Below are 19483 nucleotides of genomic sequence, written 5' to 3'. Positions count from 1 at the left end.
TGACCACCTGGAGCTGCCCAGGGGCGAGGCAGCTGGACAGCAGACAGAGGCCGGGGGCTGTGATTTGGAAAGTCAGGCATTATGGCTTGATTAGGGGCTGACACCGGAGACCCTCATTTTCTGTCTATATGGTATTTTGGTCTACATTTTACTTTCTTACCTGGGACCAGTGGCCATGAAGGTGTTGTAAAAGAGGCACTTCTGTGATTGTTTGTTTTTTAACTTTTTTTAACGTTTATTCGTTTATTTATTTTTGAGAGAGAACGTGCACAGGAGGGCCAGAAAGAGGGAGACAGAGGATCCGAAGCAGGCTCTGCGCAGTGAGCATAGAAGAGCCCGACACGGGGCTCAAACCCACAATCCCCGAGATCACGACCTGAGCCAAAACCAAGAGTTGGCCGCTTAATCGACTGAGCCACCCAGGCCACCCCTGTTTGTTTGTTTTTAATAGATCCAAAATACTTTAAAAGAAGTCTTGGGCTGTCTTCAGGTGATGCAGAACTTTATGTGGGTCATGTTCACTGCACACTTGGCCACAGTCAGCCGAATATCAGTGGGTCTGGGCACTGTGGGTACAGCTGGGACAGTTGCACACATCTCGGGTGAATGTGAGCTGCTCAGGGCAGGTCCTGCCCTCACACCCGGTACGCGGCTGACGTGTCTGAGGACTGACCGTGCCCGTGTTTTGCAGATATTTGGCTTCTTGGCAACCGCGGTATATGCAGTGAACACGTTCCTGGCGGTGCAGAAATGGAGAGTCAGCATCCACCAGCAGAGTGCCAGTGACTACATCCGAGCCCGCACGGAGTCCAGAGACGTGGACGGTCGCCCTGAGATCCAGCGCCTGGACACATGAGCACCTGCCATCCTCCTCCCTCTTGTCCCCGTGCCCATCCTTTCAGACAAGTTTTCTTTCCCTCATCATGTCAGATTTTCCCGTGATTAAGTTGAATTTTGTCCTCTTTGGTGAAAGTTCATCCTGGGAAAGGGTTTTCAGAGCCCCCGCTGGCAGGTATTTGAGGCAGGGAGCCGCCGCGCCCAGCTGTTCTGACCGAGGTGGGCGGCAGAGGCCTGCCGATCGGTCCAGGGTTGGGTGGCCGTGGTTGCCGCCGACCTTACCGGCTGCCGCATCTGCTTTAGGTCTTCGCTGTCCCGGAGCACAGGCTTCACATCTGACTCCGAGCCACCCTGTCATATATTTTTGTGACAGCTCAAGACTTTGGATTAATGGGGGCTGCTAGGAGGGGGTGGAAATCAAGGAATGAAGGTGTGGGGTTGGCAGCGATCGCCGGGCAGCCCCCTCGCGAGCTCCGGGGCACCATTTAGTCTTGCTGCCCGGAGCCTCCCCTGCTCCTCGTCTTCCACTCCTGGGGCGTCGACACACCCAGCACAGGCCCAGAAAGCCACGCGTGACGCTGAGGGTCTTGGTGATGGGGGCGCTGGTGGAGCTCTTTGCCGGGCCCCCAGACTTTACGGGGATGGGAAAAGCTGCTGCCCTCTTGGGGCCGTTCAGTGGGACTGCTGAAATGCGGGAAGGTCACCTTTCGGTTCCCACCCTGCTGAGAACTCACTCAATTAATTCTTCCTGAAATGCGTCACTTCCCTGAATCCCAGATTCTCCTCCGGGAACGTGGGGACCATCTTGTTTTCCAGTTTCAGACCCACCCTTACTACTTGGAGGCTGAATTGCAGGCTTCCTGCAATTTTGCCTTCTCAGGTAAAAGCCACAAAAAAAAAAAACCACAAAAAACAAAACGAAACAAAACATTCCACCAACCAGAATGCCGGCACCTTTGCTGGCTTCATGGACCACAGGTGGGGACACACCTGTTTTAGGGATGTGTGCGAATTTTTAAATGCCTGAGGACAGTTCTAAAGTGATTCTGAGTAGGTTTGTCTAGGATTTGAAAATACTTGAATTTCCAGCACGACACACCCTTTCACTGATGTTCCAGAAGGCACCGGTTGTGGCTTTTGTGCCTCAGGGTCATGACTATGAACATCGACCTCGGAAGTTGCTGGGGAAAATTCTAGTTATGTAAGGTTTTGGATGGATTCTTGATAAAGTGAAGATGATTGTGGTGAATGTGTTACATGAACCCCTTTGAGGCTGTAGGTTTTTTTGTTTGTTTTTGGTTTTGTTTTTTTTCTCGTCGGGAAACTATAATTGTATCTTTCATGGAAAAATTGCCCGTAACTTGTTGGGTTTTCACTGTCTGAGCTGTTTTGAATGTTTACAAACCTCCGTGTCCCCCCACTATTCTGTGTCTGGCTGTCACCAGGGAGGAAACCCGCCCTGCCCCGGTGGGGATGGGGGTGGGGGGCGGCAGCGGGTTTGCAGCCCGCGGAGGATCCCCAGGATCTTGTCTAGTAGTGAATGACTGCAGCTTTCGCCGCGTGCTGCGTGGGGAGAGAGCGAACACGAGTGTGTGCTCGGAGGTGGGGAGCAGAGCAGGCGCGAGAGGGTGTCATCCGTGCATCCGTGGCATCGCACGCCTCGCAGAAGAGCAGCGTCTCATTTCCCAGCGCAGGGACCACTGCTAGGCAGGAGGTTCTACAGGAAACGGTACCTTCCACGTCTGAAGGGTCGGGGCTAGGGGTCAGCCGCCTGAACCGACCGTCCGGAACTGGCCGAATTCTGCTGCGGTTCCTTGTCCGCGTCAGGGGCGGTGGGCTGTCGGTGCAGACCCCGCTGGCCCGGTGGTCACGCACCTCCCCTGCGCCCACACGGGTCCGATCGAGCCCCCTTCCCACGCGTGTTGTGAGGCGGCACCAGTCACGCCTCACAAACTTTGAACTTCTTATGTGTAGTGACTTCTGAGGAGATGATGACATCTGGATTTTATCTGTTCATTTGTATGTATTTATTTTGCATTTGTCGACTGTGTCTGCATAGTCTGAAACGGGCTTCTCTCCCTCTTAGATTTCCACTTAGAAACAGGGCCACAAAGACCCAGCCTCGCATTGAGTGGGGCCCATGTGGAAGGACCACCCTGAGCTTTATCAGGAATCTGCTGGGAGTCATGTTACTTGGCCTCAGTAAAAAGCCGCCTTTGAAGTGAGATCAAGAAAAAGAATACCACTCGGGCAGGATTGTTGCCCGAGTTTTTCCAAGTGGCTGCAATAAAAGCAGTTTATCACCTGGTGGAAAAGGGCCTGTTGGCCTCCCGAGGATGTGTTGAAAGCTGCAAGTAGTGGTTCTGAAGCCATTGCAATTGTAAATGCTTATAGGTGATAAAAAGTGACGATCCCTTGTGCCACCGAGGGACGTAGTGGTCACTTTGCATCTTAGTGTTAGAATCTTCGGAATTATTTATGTCCCTGTAACTATTTAATATCCTTTGTGCCATGAGGCTCCCCCATGGTTTCTGTAAATATATTTCTTTGTATTTAATTAGCTCCCACCACAGCCAGAAGCAGCCAGCTCTCTTATTGGTGTGGCGCAGAGCCCGGGAGCAGACCTCCTCGCGCGGCAGCGCGGCAGGGGCAGTTCTGAGAGGAGAGTGTGGTTGTCTAGGGCGAATGTGACGACACTTGTTTTTCTTATGTTGCCTCTGTGTGCAAACAGGACAATCTAGATTTAGGGGGCGCTTAGCAGGACTTTAGTTTAGTTTTTGCAAATTGAAGGAAGCCTATTTGTGCATGTAATGGTTCCAATGTGGACCACATCCATTTGGTTTGGGGTATTTTAAGGCTGAGGCAATCTCAGTGTTTCTCAATTTTCTGGTAGGAGGATGCCGGCTTTCATAGTTTGTGCCAAACTTGATGGGAACTGCAGTTGCTGTGTAGATTGGACTTTGTGCCTGGAGACCGTGTGGTGGTGACCTTCCAGCCTCCGGTGGAACCCCTGGTGCTTTTAGATAGATGCACACCGACGTCTTCAGAGAAAGTTGATCTTGGCACTGATTTTGGTTGATGTGGTATTTTCTCCTTCGGATTCTCCTGTATGTTTCTCTACAGGGTTGAAGGCGTGGAGGGAGGGAGAGGTCTTTTTCTTTTCATACAGAAAGATTACAGTCATGGAGGCCGAAAGTCGCTCGTTGGTCCCATATAAAGCCAGGGAAGGACAAAGTAGTCACAGATTAAAACCTTCTAGGACAAGTTTGATTCAAAGTATTTTATTTTAGATTTTTACTCTGTGCAGAAACACTCATCCCAGAGAGGTTACCTTTGCCCACAAAAAGGCAAGGATGTAGTGGCCTGTCCAGTCCCGGTCTCGGCGGCTGGAACTGAAAAGCCAGCGGGGACAGAGCCTGGCTGGTCACATGGGAGCCAGCGAGACCCACCGGCTCCTCTGAGGGCTTGACTCGGGGGCGGACCACAGCCCCGGCCCTCAGGGCACCACGACTGTCCCCTGGCAGGGAGGCGCACGCCTGCGGGTAGGCATGAAGTGTATCCGACGTGTTAGATGGTGAGAGCTTTTGACTCCATTGAAAACATGTCTACTCTTTTAAAAAGTTTGCCACTTCCTCTGCCTTTCTTTGATGGTTTCTTAGCGATTCAGACTTGGGTTCAGCCACAGGCGGTCTCTTGAGGCGAGGAGGCACTCTTTTGTCTGCACGTGTGTATGGATTCTTGCTTGCAACGAACGAGCCTGGAATCAGGCCTCCGTGTATTATGTCCTGTGTGCGGTCCAGGCTCACCTCGTCGTGCAGACAATCATGTGCTGTTTGGAAGAAACTCCTCACCTCTCCAAGTGTCTAAGAGGTGGCCTAAGTTCTAATCTCTGGCTGTGCAAGATTTTCTGTGAGTTCTCAGAACCAGCCCTAACGTAAGTAGTGTGTGGAGGCGATGTGTGGCCAATTTAGTGATTCTGGAAGGCAGTGATGACTTCAGTGGTTCCCACTGTGCCATCCGTGTTCAAAACCAGGCAACCGGGAAGTCATCCTGCTACTTCCCGACTGTCATTTTCTCCATATCTTGTTTACAGGAAAATGAGGACAATAAACAGGTAGGGGCAAAAAGCACTTTCTAGGTAAAGGCTACTGCCAATTGATTCTCTCTAGGAAAATAAAAAGTTGTTCTCTGCCCCAAGGGACTGTCATTAGCTTTTGAGGTCCCCAGATACCTTTTTGGTTCCTAGTGAACTTTGCAGAACCCAGGACTTCTGTCTGCCTCAAATTTTTCTTACCTTATCAGCACCCACTCTCAGGACCAGCTGGGCAACAGACTGGAGAGTGGAGCAGGGGCAAGAATGGGAGGTGATAGGAGAGAGGGGCCCAGCACACCCAGACTGCGTGCCTCCGGGGAACTGGCCATCACCCTGCACGTGGTCACCGACCCAGGCCAGTTTGAAAAAATGTGCTTGGTTAACTACCTTCCTTTTCTCTTGTCTTTGGAAAAGTGAGGGCTGAGGTTTGCATTCAGCCTGAGAGCCAAAGCTGGATGTTGGGACCAGTATGCCTTGGAGCTCTGGACAGGGGACTCAGATTCTGGTTTGGGTCCACCTTAGAGAGGACGCAGACCTAACACAGGCCTCCTTGAGCTTTGTCACCTTTCCTGGCTTTTTATAAAATCTCTTGTTTCCTCCTCTCTCAGCAGATATTATTGAGATCATAAGAACTGTGTGGTTGAAAGGTTATTTGAAACATTTGACCCTGTCCATTGCTTTTATTTAGAAACTGTCCCTGATAGAAAATACCCTTAATTTCTGTTAGATCTAGAAGAATTTTCTTCTGAAAATGAATGTTCCGTTTGACTTTCCTTCACACCAGTAAGTGGCATTAGTGGCATTTATACACTCTTAGGCTTGAAACAGAGGAATGGGGCCGATGTGTTCTTCCTTCTTTGGTCTAGATTATATTTCTGTCCCATTTCGGTGCAATTTCTGAACCTTGGGGATTTTTTTTTCCCTCTCTGGTTTTTCTTATCCCATAAATGTAACAATAAAGAAAAAAGTTACCTACAAGCCCACTGAGGTTGAAGCAACAGCAACTTGCCTAAAATAAAGTTTAGCTTATGGATCCTTGAATAGTGCATCTTGTTCCTAGGGTCAGTTTGTTGTCCGCATTTTCATGCCAGGACTTTAATTAGGGTGACCTGCTTGCTCATCTAGACACCTCGGAGTGGCAGGTTTTCCTTGGGATGCATTGTACGCAGAGGCCAGAGAGACTTCATTAAGGAGTTAATAGCCTGGACTCGAGTGGGCTGTCAGAACCTTTCTGGTTCCAATTTCCAGTAGGAACTGGTCTCAAATGACCTTAATCAGCTTTGTTGACGGGATCAGGGTGAGGTGAGGTTTCTTTTCATAATTGTGCCTCAGACCAGAGAAGGTAGGACACAGTTGATTCGGGTACTGGTTTGTATGGGACTCAGTCCAAAACTGTCACATCGGAGTTGTCTCTGGAGAACGCCGCTGAACCCCAGTAGAAAGCATTTCCTGTCACCAGGAAATGAGGACAGTGTGGGGACCCGGTTGGTGCCTGGATCAAGCAGGGCCAGGTCTAACTGATGCCTGCCTCCTTCAGGGGGCCATTTTGCTTTCCTGCTTTTTCCAGAATTGACTTCACAAGTTTCCCTTTCTGCAGAAGTGAAGGAGGCAAAGAATCAGAGCTTGAAGGGAGAATTGGCTGGTCCAAAGGCTGGGGGAAGGCTGGCTCGTGGGGAAGGACGAGGGCAGGAGGCCCAGGTGGACCCCCAAGCTGGCCTAGACCTGCACGGGGGCTGACTGCTTCCAGCTCCTTCACTCTGTAACCCGTTTAAAAATGAGTTTTCAGATCCTGCCTCATGATGAAACTGACATATGTGGATAAAACCAATGCTTTTGTTAACTTGATTTTGATGTGGTTCCCTCTAAGAGAATGTAGGGATCGAAACTATTTGTATATGTTGAAATCTGTAGGGGTTCGGGAACCCGTGGCAAAAACACTTAACTATTTATTACAGGTATGACTGTATTTTTTTCCCCCCGAAGTAGGTAATTCTGTCTTTGTATATTTTAAGACAAATAATAATCACTTCACCTTCGGTGCCTTCTGTGTGTCAGTCACATAAACACTTGTCAATCATGGAACTGAAAAAAAGATGTACATTTAGTTAAACCAGATGACACTATTTTTGTAGCATGATGTTAGATCGTGTCCTTTTAATATTGCTTTTAGCAATGATGGCTTTGAGGTTTAGCCATTATCCCTTTAAACTTCGTTATGTATTTTAAAAAAGAGAAAAAACCACACCCACCTTGGCTCTTCCTGTCTCCTCTCTGCTGCTTTCTCCCCAATGACTTGTTTCTGCTTATTTCAACAGTCTGAGAGTAAGCGTATATTTCTGTGAAATAATTAATCAGTATAACTGCATTTGGCATTTTTAAACCACTTGTTCAGTTAGGGAGAGCCACTGCTCGCCTCAAACGGTAAGAGGAAAGTGGTTCTGTAGAAAGGAAAAGCATGGAACATCCGTGGCGCTCTGATTTTCCCCTTTAGGTCTGACACAGTGAAGATCTCCCTTGCTGGCCGGCTGGTGAAGCAGAGGACCAGCTCGGGCCCACCTCCAGCCCTGCCTGGGAGAGAGGGGCTGCCCAAGGGGCCTCCACTGACTTTGGTTTGTGGAGTCCCCGGGGTGGGCTCAGTGGCCCTTTCTGGTTTTGCGCTTGGACAAAATAGACTCCCTGCTATGAGGAGCTTGCTGACATTAGATAACGCTCTAGCTGCTCTGTTGGCTTTCCCACCCCTCCCATATCTATAGGACGCGAGTTCTGTGTGGTGAAGAAAATTCTTTGAGTAAACTAGCTGAGCCACTGCAAAATGAAGGAATGGATTTACTCAAATTGTAGCTTCTTTTTTGTCCTTTGGAAGGGCCAGAAGATGTCATTATTTTAACAAAGGAAATGAAATCAGATGGCTAATAGCTCCAATATGATTATTCATTGGTACTTGGCCGGGTGGCACTTTTGGGGGGCAATGTTAACTTAGTAACGATTACATTTTGCTTCTTAGAAGTTTTTTTCCTTTAATCGTTTAGGCACAGCTGTGGGGCATTCTGAGGTGATGCCCATTTGGCAAACATTGGTTTATGCTGTTGGTGGGTTTCCTGGCTTCTCAAACCCTGGTTTGTAGGTTTGACTCTATCCATTTGGAGTGGTGTTGGGGCCCCAAAGCCTTTGCTCCTGTGGGTTTGTCCCCGACAGCAGACAGAGCCTCACGTTGCCCTCAGTTTTGCCCCTTTATTTCTTTTGAAGGACCTATTTTTCATGGTACTCGTCCTGATTGTTTTCATAGTGTTCAAATCTGTATTTTTGTATGTAGAGGGAAATAATTTTCTCAGCACTAATCGTTAATAAATATTGTATTAAATTGTCACGAAGGAGTTCTTGTTTAATAAATGGACATGTAAAAATGGCATTGTCTCCTCGCTCCGACTTCCCTCCCGTCCCTTCAAAGGCCGCGGACCTAGTTCCCGAAACAAGCTTGTGAGGTGGTGGCTGAACACAGCCCGCCTCCGTGGCATGGGTGTTGACAGGCAGCCTGGCTGGCTGAGCTGGGCAGGCAAGGTCCCACCGTGTACCCCTCTCGGTTTCTGCACATCAGCTTTCGGATGTATTTTCAGAACGTGTGTCAAAGCTGGGGCAGGATACCTGGGCCAACTGCCGACCCGGCGCTCTCCCCGTCTTCAAGTGTGGGGTCCCTCGTGCGACCAGTTTCCAAACCACGAGAGGCCCAGGTTCTGGCTATCTCAGATCTCTCTGGCTATCTCAGAGGTGCCGTGGGTGGTTATCCTGATAGATAAGTGAGAGGCCCTCCTCAAAGGGGCCATGATGATTTGGGCAAGTTCCTGAACCTTCCGTCAGTTTCCTGGACAGTGAAACAGGATCGTGTGAAGACTAGATGAGAGCACAGGCGTCCGATGCTTAGGTGTGCCTGGTGTGGAGCAAATGTGCGTGTGCTATCGAAGCCTGGCGCTGTCGGGACTCACCGTGTATGTGCCCAGTCTGTGCTGAAGCGTGACCCTGGACCGCATGCTCTGGGGAGTGTGAGGGGTTTTCAAACACATACACTCCAAGCAGGTAGTCTGGTTTAATCCATTATGGCTTTTTTCACATGCAAGAGAAGAACAAAGGTTACAAATGCCCAAGACATGGGTCCACGTCTGGCTCATTCATGAGGCCTCTTGGGTCACAGGAAAGGCCATTTAAAGAAGCTACTGTTGTGTAAAAAAAAAAAAAATTACATACAGTTACAAAATCCCATTGAACATACATACACAGCACAGGTCCTCAGGTGAACACAGAAGGCACATTTCACCTCTGGAGAGGTGGTCAGGAGACCTGCTCTGGGGTCGAGAAACACGTCATGCTGAGTGCCTGGGAGCCTCTCGCCTGCTGGCGGGCAAGAGGGTTTGGCTGGGCCCGCCCAGCTACCCAGGACGCTGTCAGTTACTTCACCGTTAGGTACCCTCACTCCTTTGGACCTAGTAAGCTAATCTACAACTGGCATGTTGCCCAGAGAAGACGTGCTTTCCGAGGGCGTGAGGTGCCCGTTACGGACCCGATCTCTCCCAGATGAGAGCCAAGGTCAGTTTTCTCCCTGCTTCAAGAATGAAGAGGCAGGGGCGCCTGGGTGGTTCAGTTGGTTAATGGTCCGACTTGGGCTCAGGTCACGATTTCGAGGTTCATGAATTCGAGACCCTCATCGGGCTCTGTACTGACAGCTCAGAGCCTGGAGCCTGCTTTGGATTCTGTCTCCCTCCCTCTCTCTGCCCCTTCCCTGCTCATGCTCTGTCTTTCTCTCTCAAAAATAAACACTAAGAACAAAAACAAAAAGAAACGAAGAGGCAGCTGGTACTCCTTGGACAAAAGAATCTTAGAAGGATTATTCTCCACAAAGTGCCTGTTGTGAGCAAATGCAGACAAACCCCCCTGGGGCCCAGCAGGTTGGCCTTGTGGTGGTTTCTGCCCTACATCTACCCACCCCCCGCTCACCCCCTGCCAGCTTTGCAGCATGAAATGCCTCCCGTAACAAGGCTCCATCAGCTCTGTCCCCTTGTGCTGATTTTTGGCAGGGAGGTTACAAGGCTTAAGGTCTGCGGGGCAGAAATGAGAAGTGGCAGAATAGTCACGAAGCCCCTGTGTATGGAGCGGTTGGACAGGGCTAAGCCAAGGGGTGCCGATTTGTATGCTGGGCTTGGGAACGTCACCTTGGGGCTGTGAGGAGGCTGGCTCCGTCAGCAACTCCCACTGCTGCTGAGGTCACAGCCTCTCTCCCAACACACACGGTCCCCTGACCACGTCCCGGCTCTCCTGGTTAGAAGGTGCAGCAGTCAAGGCCCATGAGGCTCGGGTTGCCAGGGCAGGGTAGGCCTTCAGTCAGAGTCAGAGTCGGAATTCTCTTCTGAAAGGAAAGGAAAGCAAAGAGGATGCTTGGTGGGAGCTTCCAGACCAGCGGTGCCTGGAAGCTGTTTCTGGGGAGATCGGCTGGGTTTCTGGCTGTTGGCTGGAGCTCTGGACTCAGGCCCCTCCTGCAGCTGACTGTGATGGTGGTATCTACTTGGTGTGAAGGCCACCCTCCCCCCAGCACCCGTGCCTGGGACCTGGGACAGGGACCTGGGACAGGCGGTTGCTGTCACCTCCAGGGCAAGGCCACGTGGAGGGGGTGGAGCCCGGATGCCTCTGCTCTAGGCTTTCCCCTGTCATCCTGGGCTATTCTCACTTCGGGGTGTCAGGGAGGTATGTCTGCACCCCAAACCCAACCCTACTCTGCAATTCAGCAGGGCAAGGTGGGGACAGCTATTTTCTGGCCCAAGAAACTAAAATATACTAGAAAATCAGGAAGCCTCTTTTTAGCCACCTTATAGTTTCCATCCTCCTTGCCCCAATCCTAATTTTGTATAGTAATCAGACACATTTTATAACGTTAAGGGCCTATCTATGAGGTGTAACTCCAAGGTTCCTAGAATCCCAATACTGAAGAGTACTCTATAGAGCCTTCTGGAACCTTCAGGAAGGAAAAGCACCTAAGTCATAAACCTCCCGCACCTCCCCCAGCAGTGCCAATTGCTATTTTCAGGGAGGGACCAATCTCTGTCCCTTAGAACCCCAGTCAGTCCTCATACTGTTCCTGGGTCATGGACAAGCTCAGAGAGCCTCCATAAACCTTAACTCCCTGTGCCAAGGGCTGGAATGACATGACTTTGTGGTTTTGCTGTATTCATTCTAACACATAAGCTAGGAATAATTTTATAGCAAAAAAAATTACTATATATAACTATGTACCTTCAAATATTTAAAGCTCACAAAATATTCAAACACATGTCTCCACTGCTACTTCCTACTCGTCCACTAGAGTGGTTGTCTAGAAGCATCCATAACAGGCAGGCAACTGGTAAGCAGGTCACAAAGACCTAAGGAAAACATCTAGGAACATTTAACCTAGCTTTAGCCTTAGTATGGGATGGGACGAGATGTGCCTCATATATTTTTAGCAGAAGGGTGGGTTCTGCTGGCTCATAAGCCTGACTGAGCTTGTTTCGGTGCTGCAGGTAAGGAGGAGAGCTTGGTTCTCTGGTCCCTGAGCCACAGGCAGGTGAGACTGGGGTGGGGGGTGGGCAGGTGCATTGGTCCGAGCCGGTGGCAGCTCTGCAGCCCAGTGACTGGCTACCCCTGGGGGCTCATCAGCGAAAGTGTCACAGAAGAGGAGTGCCAGGCCTGCCCTCAGCTCACCATTCCTGCAAGGGCAGGGTTCCTGGAGAGCCAGCTGCATGAAGGAGCAGGAGAACCAGGCTGCGAAGACACTCTCGGCCTGTGGGGATGCTCCTCCTGGAGCCGCAAACTGGCTGGGTATCCCTCAGGGAGAGCAGGGTCCCCGGGGGTGATAAGCCACGTTCCCAGGTAAAAACCCACAGGGTGGCCACCCACCTTCTGCCTTGTCAGCTGTGTTCTCGTCTGTGGAGTCCCCTTGTTTGAGAAATTTGGCCACGTCATTAAAGATCAGATAGAAGTCAATTGCAAACACGATGGTGGCAAAGAAGCCAAACACCTGTGGGATAGGACACAAGGTGGATGGAGTCCGTCATCAGGAGCTGGGAGTCCCTGGTCCAAGAGCCTGGGAACGGGGGGGCCGGCCCGAGAAGCTATCGCCTGGCTTTATCTGCTTGGAAAAGCAGCTCCGATTGGCAAGCACAGACCCCTCCCGGTACCGACAAGGAGGAAAATGAGCTGTTATCTTGGCTGGGCAAACAGCCTTCAAAACTCAGGGTGGATTTAATCTCCAATAAGAGGACTTTGGAATAGCTGAGATCCACGTGAAGCCCCGAGGGGCCTAAGCTGGGACAGACTGTGCCCCAGCCACGGAGTGTCCAAGGGGCATCTGGGGTGGGGTGAACCCAAGGGGGCGTCGCTGGGCCACCCCTTCCAGGGAGAGGGCGGCTACTCACCCCAGCTGCTTTGGAAGCCCCGTCCGAGTACTTGGCAACAGCTGTGATGGAGATGGCGAAGTAGATGAGGGCTGCTGTGACACAGCGCAGGAAGTCCTGGGGAGCGGTGGGCACAGTCACTGCCCTGGCCTCCCAGGAGTGGAGGACAGCACTGGGGAGGGGCAGCTGGGAGCCCGGGCAGGGGACAGGGGCTCAGAAGGGCACCAGGTGGCAGGAATGGGGCTGGAACCCACTGTTGGCCAGGGGATGATGGGCCCGGCAGCCTGGAAACACAGCTGGCCCCGCAGATCTGGCATCCTCGGGCTCTCTGTTTGCACCTGGTCCTCGTCCCACCCCCATTCCTGCCCCTGCCTAGGTGCCCCTGCGGGCTTCGAGCAGCTGAGGCTGCCTTGTCCCCGGTCCAGCTGGCCATCCACTGCCCCGTGGACAACAGGCTGCACCTGCCCTGTGGCTTGGCCCACATGCAGGTCTCCCTGTTCCACAAGAAAGGGGAAGTTGGAAACCTGCTCATCTGCTCCCTGCTTGCTCTCCAACGGGGAGATCTGGCCCTGGGCTTCACTGTGCCACATACTTGCGGCAGATCCATTTATGCATCATGGTTTCTGTTCCCCTGTCTCTACAATGGGGACACAGGTTGTAGCCCATCAGGAAGTATATGGGATACGAAGTCAAGAGACCAGGGTCGAATGGCAGCCTTTCTGCCCCTTTTCAAACAGCAAGGTTTGAGGTGGGGCTCTGAGGCCTCCCAAGGTGACAAAAGGAGTTGCCAGATGGCTAAGGCCTGGGCAAGCCCCGCAAGTCCTCAGTTAACCTGCCTTGCCCCTTTGGAAATGGCTTGAATTCCTGCAGCGGAGGCTCATTCCGGCAGGCCCAGCTGGGAACACCAGCGCCACCTGGTGGCCAGGGGCCATGATTCCGGCTAAGGTTCCCTGCCTCAGGGAGGGGCACTGGAGGCCCTGGAGGTTAAGGCAACCTGCTCTGGGTCACGCGGCTGCTGAGTGGTGGGGCCTGGCTCCAACCTACGGCAAACAGCCCCTCCAGCACAGTGAAAGGTGAGGGCCGAAATGCAGTCAAACCCCTCCCTCCTGGGGCCCAGCCCTCACCATCATGGGCCAGCACAATCCCTGCCACTTGTCATTCAGCTGCATGGCATCAGCAAAGAGGAAGTAGAGGGCCAGCAGGAACTCCAGCAGGGGTGCCGCGAGGAAGGCGGATGCAGAGGATGCCACATAGCAGACAAAGGTGATGAACGACAGACCCTGAAGGTGAGGCAAGGGAAAGTCAGTGCCCTTGCACAACCCCTGGCCCAGTGCTCTGCAGTCAGGAACAGGGGAGGTGACCTGCCCACAGTCCCACAGCTGCCAGGATTAGAACCCTGTCGTGGGGCGCTGGCCCACACCCGCGCTGCCCCCTAAGCCCCTGGGCATGGCTCTGCATCTGGACCCTACACCAGCTCCCTGCCAGGACCCAGTCAGGAAGCCCCAGCTTCTCATGTGTGTCTAGCGCCAGCACTCCCCACCCCCACCCGGCCAGGCTGCCTCCTACAGCTGCTCACCCCACCCCCACCCCAGCGGGCTCTAAGGCAGAAACCACCCAACAGGGCACCCAGCTCAGATGGTGTCCAACAGGGCAAATCAAACCTAAGCAGTCACTAAGCAGGAACCAGTTTCAAAAAATTAACCCCAACTCCCCAAAATGTAAATGTTAGCTGAAAAAATATATAAATCTGGAGCTTTAGTTAATGATATGCACGCTGAAGTGTTCAGAGGTGAAATGTACTGATGCGGGCAAAGTATATTTTTACTTTGCATCAAAAACTAAATTCGCTTGGTGGACGGGTAAATGGGTAAGATATGTGATAAAGCAAGCATGGCGGTGGGTATATGGGCATTAACAGTAAAACCGTTCCGGTTTTTTAGAGATTTGCAAATTTTCATAAGAAGAAAAAAACATCCAGGAGGGAGTGTTGACCCTGACACTTGAGGCCCTGCTGCATCACCCCTCCAGCCCTTGTGAAAAGGGCACACTGCATTAAGGAGCAAGAATTGGAGTTCTCCGCAGCCCTGCACATGTGCTGTGGGTGGGAACTGATTCGGGAAGATGCGGAGGCCCCTAGCTAGTTCTGCTAGTTCTGTAGACCATGTGGTGCGCTGCAGGGCAGACCACGCTGACTGACGGGGCTGTTGTTCCCCAGGCCAGTGCCCGCTGAGGTCTGTGGGATGTTCACAACCACCTATGCACAGGTGCTTGCTCACAGCCCACTTTACAGATGAGAAAACAGGTGCAGACAGGTGAAGTGACATTTGCTCAGTGTCATGCAATAAAAAAGGCACCAGAATTTGAACCCAGGGCTGGCTGACCACACAGCTGTAGTTCTTGCCCCACGGTTGCTGGCCTTTATCTGTCCTGGTTTCTGTCACTATGGCTGGGCTGGGCACAGCATGCCCATGGTTGAGTAGCTTGGAGTGGGGCCTAGGGGCCCTGGAGGGACACCCAGATGCCACACAGGAAACACTGTGGCTGCTTCAGACAAATGCACTTCAGACAAATGAAGAGATCCCGGGGAGTCCCCAGGGCACAAGTCAGCCCTGAACATGGCCATGGAAGTAGCTAAGTTCAAGTGGAACAGATGGGAAATAAAGGCATAGAGAGAGGTCTCCCAGGAAAGCAAGTCCATGGGACCCCGACCAAATCCTGTCCCCAGCTGTACTTCCTCAAGAGAGGGCTGTTCTTGTGTCTCTCCCCTTCCTGTCCACCGCCCCCCAAGCCAGATTTTGGGGATTCCCCTCTCCATTCTTGTTTCCTCATTCCCTAATTCCTGGTGGCTACTTCCTTGCCTTTCCCGTCCATGTCAGTCTCCCTACTTGCTGGGGCCTGGAGGCAGCCGGAGGTGACCAGAGGGAGCCAAGAGGGACCAGAATGGCTCCCCTGTGTCTTCAGTGATCACCCCTAACCCTTCCTCCCCACTTCTTTATCTTCCTAGGTCTGGATTCCTGACACCCAGCTATGCGCCAAGGGCTTCCTCTATGAGGTGGGCTGAGTGGGTTGGGATTGGGGCCCCTCAGTGGCCTGTGGATTAAAGGCTTCTCTGCAAAAGAGGTTCCCATCAATTTCCAGGGCTGAACTGGCATCTGTCCGCTCAAAGTCTGCCTCCTGCTTGCTGAGTCAAGTGACTGCGTCGTGGGCTGGGGACATCTGCCCCGGGCAGTAGGAAGAAGTGTGGGGGCAGAAGCCTCCTTCCTCTGATCTCCACTCCCATCCTTGGTGTCACCCAGCCCTCAAGTGACCCACCTGTCAAATCCCCTATGCTCTGGCCTCAGCTTTCTTGTCTGCAAAGTGGGAGTAAGGATAGGGGCTGTCAAACTGCTGGGAAATCTAAGGTACAAGAGCTCCTCCCTACCTCGCCTCCTCTGTGCCCGGCCTCTTCCTCCCCGGTACTGCACGGAGGCCAGCACCAACCCCCCACCCCACACACTTGACTGCGCCGGAGTTTTCGGAGTGTCCCGAAGACAAAGGCCTGACGGGCAGGGGTGGGGGTTGCGAAAAGGAGGAAGGACTCGGAGGGGGCGGGGCGGCTGGATCCGAGCGAGGGAGGGGAGGAGGAGGATGAAGTCACCCCGCTGGGTTCCCGCCCCGGCCCCGTGCACCCGGGGGGAGGGGTCTGCCTGCGAGCCTCAGCCTCACCCAGTCCCGGGGGTCCCCTTCCCACTACCCGCTGTTCCCCGTCTCAGCTGGCAGGAGTCCACTCTGGCCTCTGCCCCGCAGCTCGAGGCCCGGCCGGCCCTCCCTGCGCCCAGGAAAGCGGGCAAGAGCGCAGAGAACTGACCCTGGCCCCCCACCCGAGCGTCGTGAAGCGCCGAAGGGGCCCAGTTCCTCCCGCGGCGCAGCCAGGGATGGCAGGAGGGTTTGCGGAGCGGAGCGCCCGCGACGGAGGCCAGAAGATGCAGGGACGCAACCCGTCTCGGGGGCCCAGCGAGAGCGGGGGCGCCCGGAGTCACACAGAGCTGGGTTGGGTTTCCAGTGGCCCGGCCGTCGCGTGGACGCGACCCGGCCCCAGGCTTCTCGACGGGTCCCCCATGTTGGTTTAGGGAGCCGGGAGGGCCTGGATTCAGACCCCATCTCGCCTCGGTCTCGCGCGCTGAGGGTCAGCGCCACCCGACGCCTGGGGAATGCACCCAGATCCGCCCGCTTTCCTCGGCTCCGAGGAGTTGGCGGGGCCGGGAGTCTCGACGGCTCCTCCGCGGACCCCGGCCCCAGCCCCGGCCCCGCGTCGCACTCACCGACTCTGCCAGCAGGAGGCGGCCTTTGAGCGAGCAGAGGTAGGCGCGCGCCGGCAGGAGGGCGCGGAGCCCGGGCATCGCCGCGCCCGGCGGGGAGCGTCCGGCGCGCGCCGGGGCCGGGTCGGGGTCCGGGTCGGGTTCCTGGTCTGGGGGCCACATGGCGGCGGCGGCCGGGACCGAGGCGCGGCCCCGCTCCCTCACCCCGCGCCCGGGAGGGAAGCGGAAACCCAGACAGTGCGGAAGGAGAAAAAGGCGAGACCCGAGAGCGGGGAAGCATCCCCCCGCCGCCCCGCCCCCGCCCCGCCCCTCCCCTCCCCTCCTGCTCTGCCCCCTCCTCCAGTCCTCTCAGTCTCCCGCTCCCCCGCCGTCCCGCTCCCTTCCGCTCCGCCCCCCCCCCCCCCCCCTCTTCTCCTGCTTCTCTTGGCTCCCGGCTGCCCTTTCTGCGGTTCTTGGTACTGGGCTGGGGCCTCCTTAGACGCCCGCACTCTCCCCTCACCCGCGAGACCTTCTTAATTGCCGTCCCTGAACACCCCGTCGGGGCTTCCATTCCCTGCTTCGGGCTGTGTACTCGCGCTGCGCCGTCTAGCTTCCTGCCCGCGTCACTGTTTGTGTCCGGGACCCAGAAACCGAAGCGCCCAAACTGCAAGACCTCTGTCTGGTCTCCCTCCGGCTTTGATCGCGCTGTCAGCTCCCCGACCTCACTCTCTCTTTCTCCCCTAGCCTGCCCTCCCATCCCTGGCCAGCCCATCTCCTGGGCCTCTGCATTGGCTGTCCTGGCCTGCCCTCTGCTCCCTCTCCCCGTTCATCCCTGGAGGACACCCAGATGGCGCCTGAGCCCCGGTGAAGGGCACTGCCATCCATCCTTCCACCCCAAGATCTGAGCCTGGGGCTGTCCTCGTTCTCCCTCACCGTCACCATCAGTCCGTGACCAAGGCCTGCACATCTTCATCTTCTAAAGCTTTGTTTCTGTTCACTTCTCACCGCCACCAAGGCCTCGACTACGTCCTAGAGTACTCCTGCCTCCTCCCTGGACTCCTAGCAGGGTGTCTTTAAGAAGCCTCTCTGCTTCCTTCCTTGGCAGCCAGAAGGATGCTTAAATCTTCAATCAGGATCACCTCCATTTCCCTTATCCCCCAAATCTTGGGAGTTTCCCATCTTGCTCAGAGTCTTGGTAAAGAGCCTAAAACCATTATCTCTTGCTGTCCTCTGCTCCTTGTCTCTCCCACTCATAGACTTTCTTACAGTTTCTTGAACAAGCCATGCTCCCTCCTACCACGGGGCCTTTGTACATGCTGACCCTGCTACCTGGAATGCTCTTCTCCATCTTGTTATATGATGAACTCTTTTTTATTCTGTGGTCATACTGTGGTTTCACTTCCTCAAAGAAGACTTTGCTGATCTCTCCCACCAGGTAAGAGGTATTCATTTGCTCATTTATTTATTAAACAGCAGTGCTAGAAAGATTTCATTTGCAGGATGCAAGGGAGCCTCAACTTATCTGCGGGGAGTGAGTGAACTAAATGTGTCCACAGATCCCTGAATAAAATAATTCCTGGTAATAGATGTCTGGCTGGTTATGGCTGATTCAGAGGGTTGCCAGGAGCCTGTGTAGAAGAAAGAACTAACAAAGGGCTAGGAGAGGAGACAGATTGTGGAGAACCAGGCCCTGGTGTTTGGATCTTACTCTAGATTGCCTGGAAAGAGGCCAGGTGAAGGTTAGAACAGAGGACAACCTGATATCAATCAGTGTTAATTAAATCACAGCTCAAAACTGTAACTCATTATTAAGAAGAAAACACCCCAATAACTTAAATGGGCCAAAGTTTTGAACAGATAATCCAACAGAGATATACGATGTCCAGTAAGCACAGGAAAAGATATTCAATATCATCAGATGTCTAGGAAGGCAAATTAAAGCCACAATGAGATACAATTTTATACCTATTAAAATGGCTTCGTAAAAGGGGCTGCTACTATTGCAGTGCTGGGGAGGCACCGTGGAGCAGCTGGAACTCTCCTACACCCCTGATGGGGGTGGAAACGATTACCTCCACGTCCGAAGACAGTTTGACAGTTTACTAAAATATTAAACAGAGGCCAACCGTATGACTCAGGCATTTTACTTGTAGGTATTTACCCAACGTCAGTGCAAAGGCTTGGACGTGAATGTTCACAGCAGCTGTCTTTTTCGTAGCTCAAACTGCACACCGTCTGGTGGTTCATTATAGCAGAGAGAATAAACTGGGGGGTATGCATACACTGGAATCCTTCTCAGCGAGAAAAAAGAATAAATCATGTTTTAAAAATATTAATTTATTTGGAGAGAGACAGAGACAGCAGAGGGGCAGAGAGGGAGGGAGAGAGCAAGAATCTCAAGCAGGCTCAGTGCTGCCCACGAGGAGTCAGCTGCCAGCCAGGAGCCTAATGCACTGTTCAAACCCACGAAGCCTCCAGATCATGACCTATGCTAAAACTAGTAAGAGACTCTAAAGTGACTGAGCCGCCCAGGCGCCCCAGAAGGAAGAAAGCATTGACAAATGCAACAATATAGATGCATTTTGCAGATACTATGTTGAATGAAGGAAGCCAGGCTCAAAAGGGACATATTGCAGGACTACATTTTTATGAATTTCTAGAACAGGTGAAACTAAGCTGTCGTGACGGAAGTCACATCAGTAGGGGCAGGGGGAAGCTTTCTGGAGTGCTGGAAGTGTTTTTTATTTTGACTAGGGTGGTGACTACACAGGAACATACACTTGTCAAAGCATATCAAATGCACTTAAAATGGTTGCATTTTATGTCATGTAATTCACCTCTCACTTTACTGAAAGGGAACT

The 19483-nt window shown here is 52.9% G+C and overlaps 2 protein-coding genes and 1 long non-coding RNA gene across 4 annotated transcripts in view; 1 reads left to right on the top strand and 2 right to left on the bottom strand.

Annotated features, from left to right (window-relative positions):
• CMTM4 (CKLF like MARVEL transmembrane domain containing 4) overlaps nt 1-5960 on the top strand; it is a 68011-nt gene extending 62051 nt beyond the window's left edge. Inside the window, exon 4 of the mRNA XM_042920719.1 lies at nt 692-5960. Within this exon, the coding sequence (XP_042776653.1) occupies nt 692-856 (165 nt within the window). The 3' untranslated portion in view covers nt 857-5960. The remainder of the gene's footprint in view (nt 1-691) is intronic.
• Nucleotides 5961-6442: 482 nt separating this feature from the next.
• On the bottom strand, nt 6443-9613 carry LOC122209101. Of its 2 annotated transcripts, XR_006197451.1 has the most exons (4): nt 8911-9613; nt 7180-7266; nt 6963-7012; nt 6443-6521 (listed from the first exon to the last, which is right to left on the bottom strand). It is a non-coding gene; the product is annotated as an uncharacterized LOC122209101 (long non-coding RNA). The 2 variants fall into 2 exon arrangements; XR_006197450.1 differs by lacking the exon at nt 8911-9613 and having other exon boundaries at nt 7180-7382.
• Nucleotides 9614-9688: 75 nt separating this feature from the next.
• Nucleotides 9689-16905, bottom strand: CMTM3 (CKLF like MARVEL transmembrane domain containing 3). Its single transcript, XM_042920304.1, has 5 exons — nt 16647-16905; nt 13470-13625; nt 12367-12462; nt 11849-11969; nt 9689-10325 (listed from the first exon to the last, which is right to left on the bottom strand). The coding sequence occupies exons 1-5, from the start codon at nt 16803-16805 to the stop codon at nt 10297-10299; spliced, it is 561 nt and encodes a 186-aa protein (XP_042776238.1). The 5' UTR covers nt 16806-16905; the 3' UTR covers nt 9689-10296.
• Nucleotides 16906-19483: the final 2578 nt, after the last annotated feature.

The sequence above is a fragment of the Panthera leo genome, chromosome E2 (assembly GCF_018350215.1).
Source record: "Panthera leo isolate Ple1 chromosome E2, P.leo_Ple1_pat1.1, whole genome shotgun sequence".
In the NCBI taxonomy this organism is placed as follows: Eukaryota; Metazoa; Chordata; class Mammalia; order Carnivora; family Felidae; genus Panthera; species Panthera leo.
This window is presented reverse-complemented; position numbering and strand designations above follow the sequence as displayed.

What these genes read in the sequence shown, in the direction of transcription:
- CMTM3 (XM_042920304.1), bottom strand. Translation starts at nt 16,805, where the DNA reads ATGTGGCCCCCAGACCAGGAACCCGACCCGGACCCCGACCCGGCCCCG. An exon ending in GATTGTGCTGGCCCATGATG is followed by an intron (nt 12,463 to 13,469) that starts GTGAGGGCTGGG and finishes ACCGCTCCCCAG; the next exon opens with GACTTCCTGCGCTGTGTCAC. An exon ending in CACAGCTGACAAGGCAGAAG is followed by an intron (nt 10,326 to 11,848) that starts GTGGGTGGCCAC and finishes CTTTCCTTTCAG; the next exon opens with AAGAGAATTCCGACTCTGAC.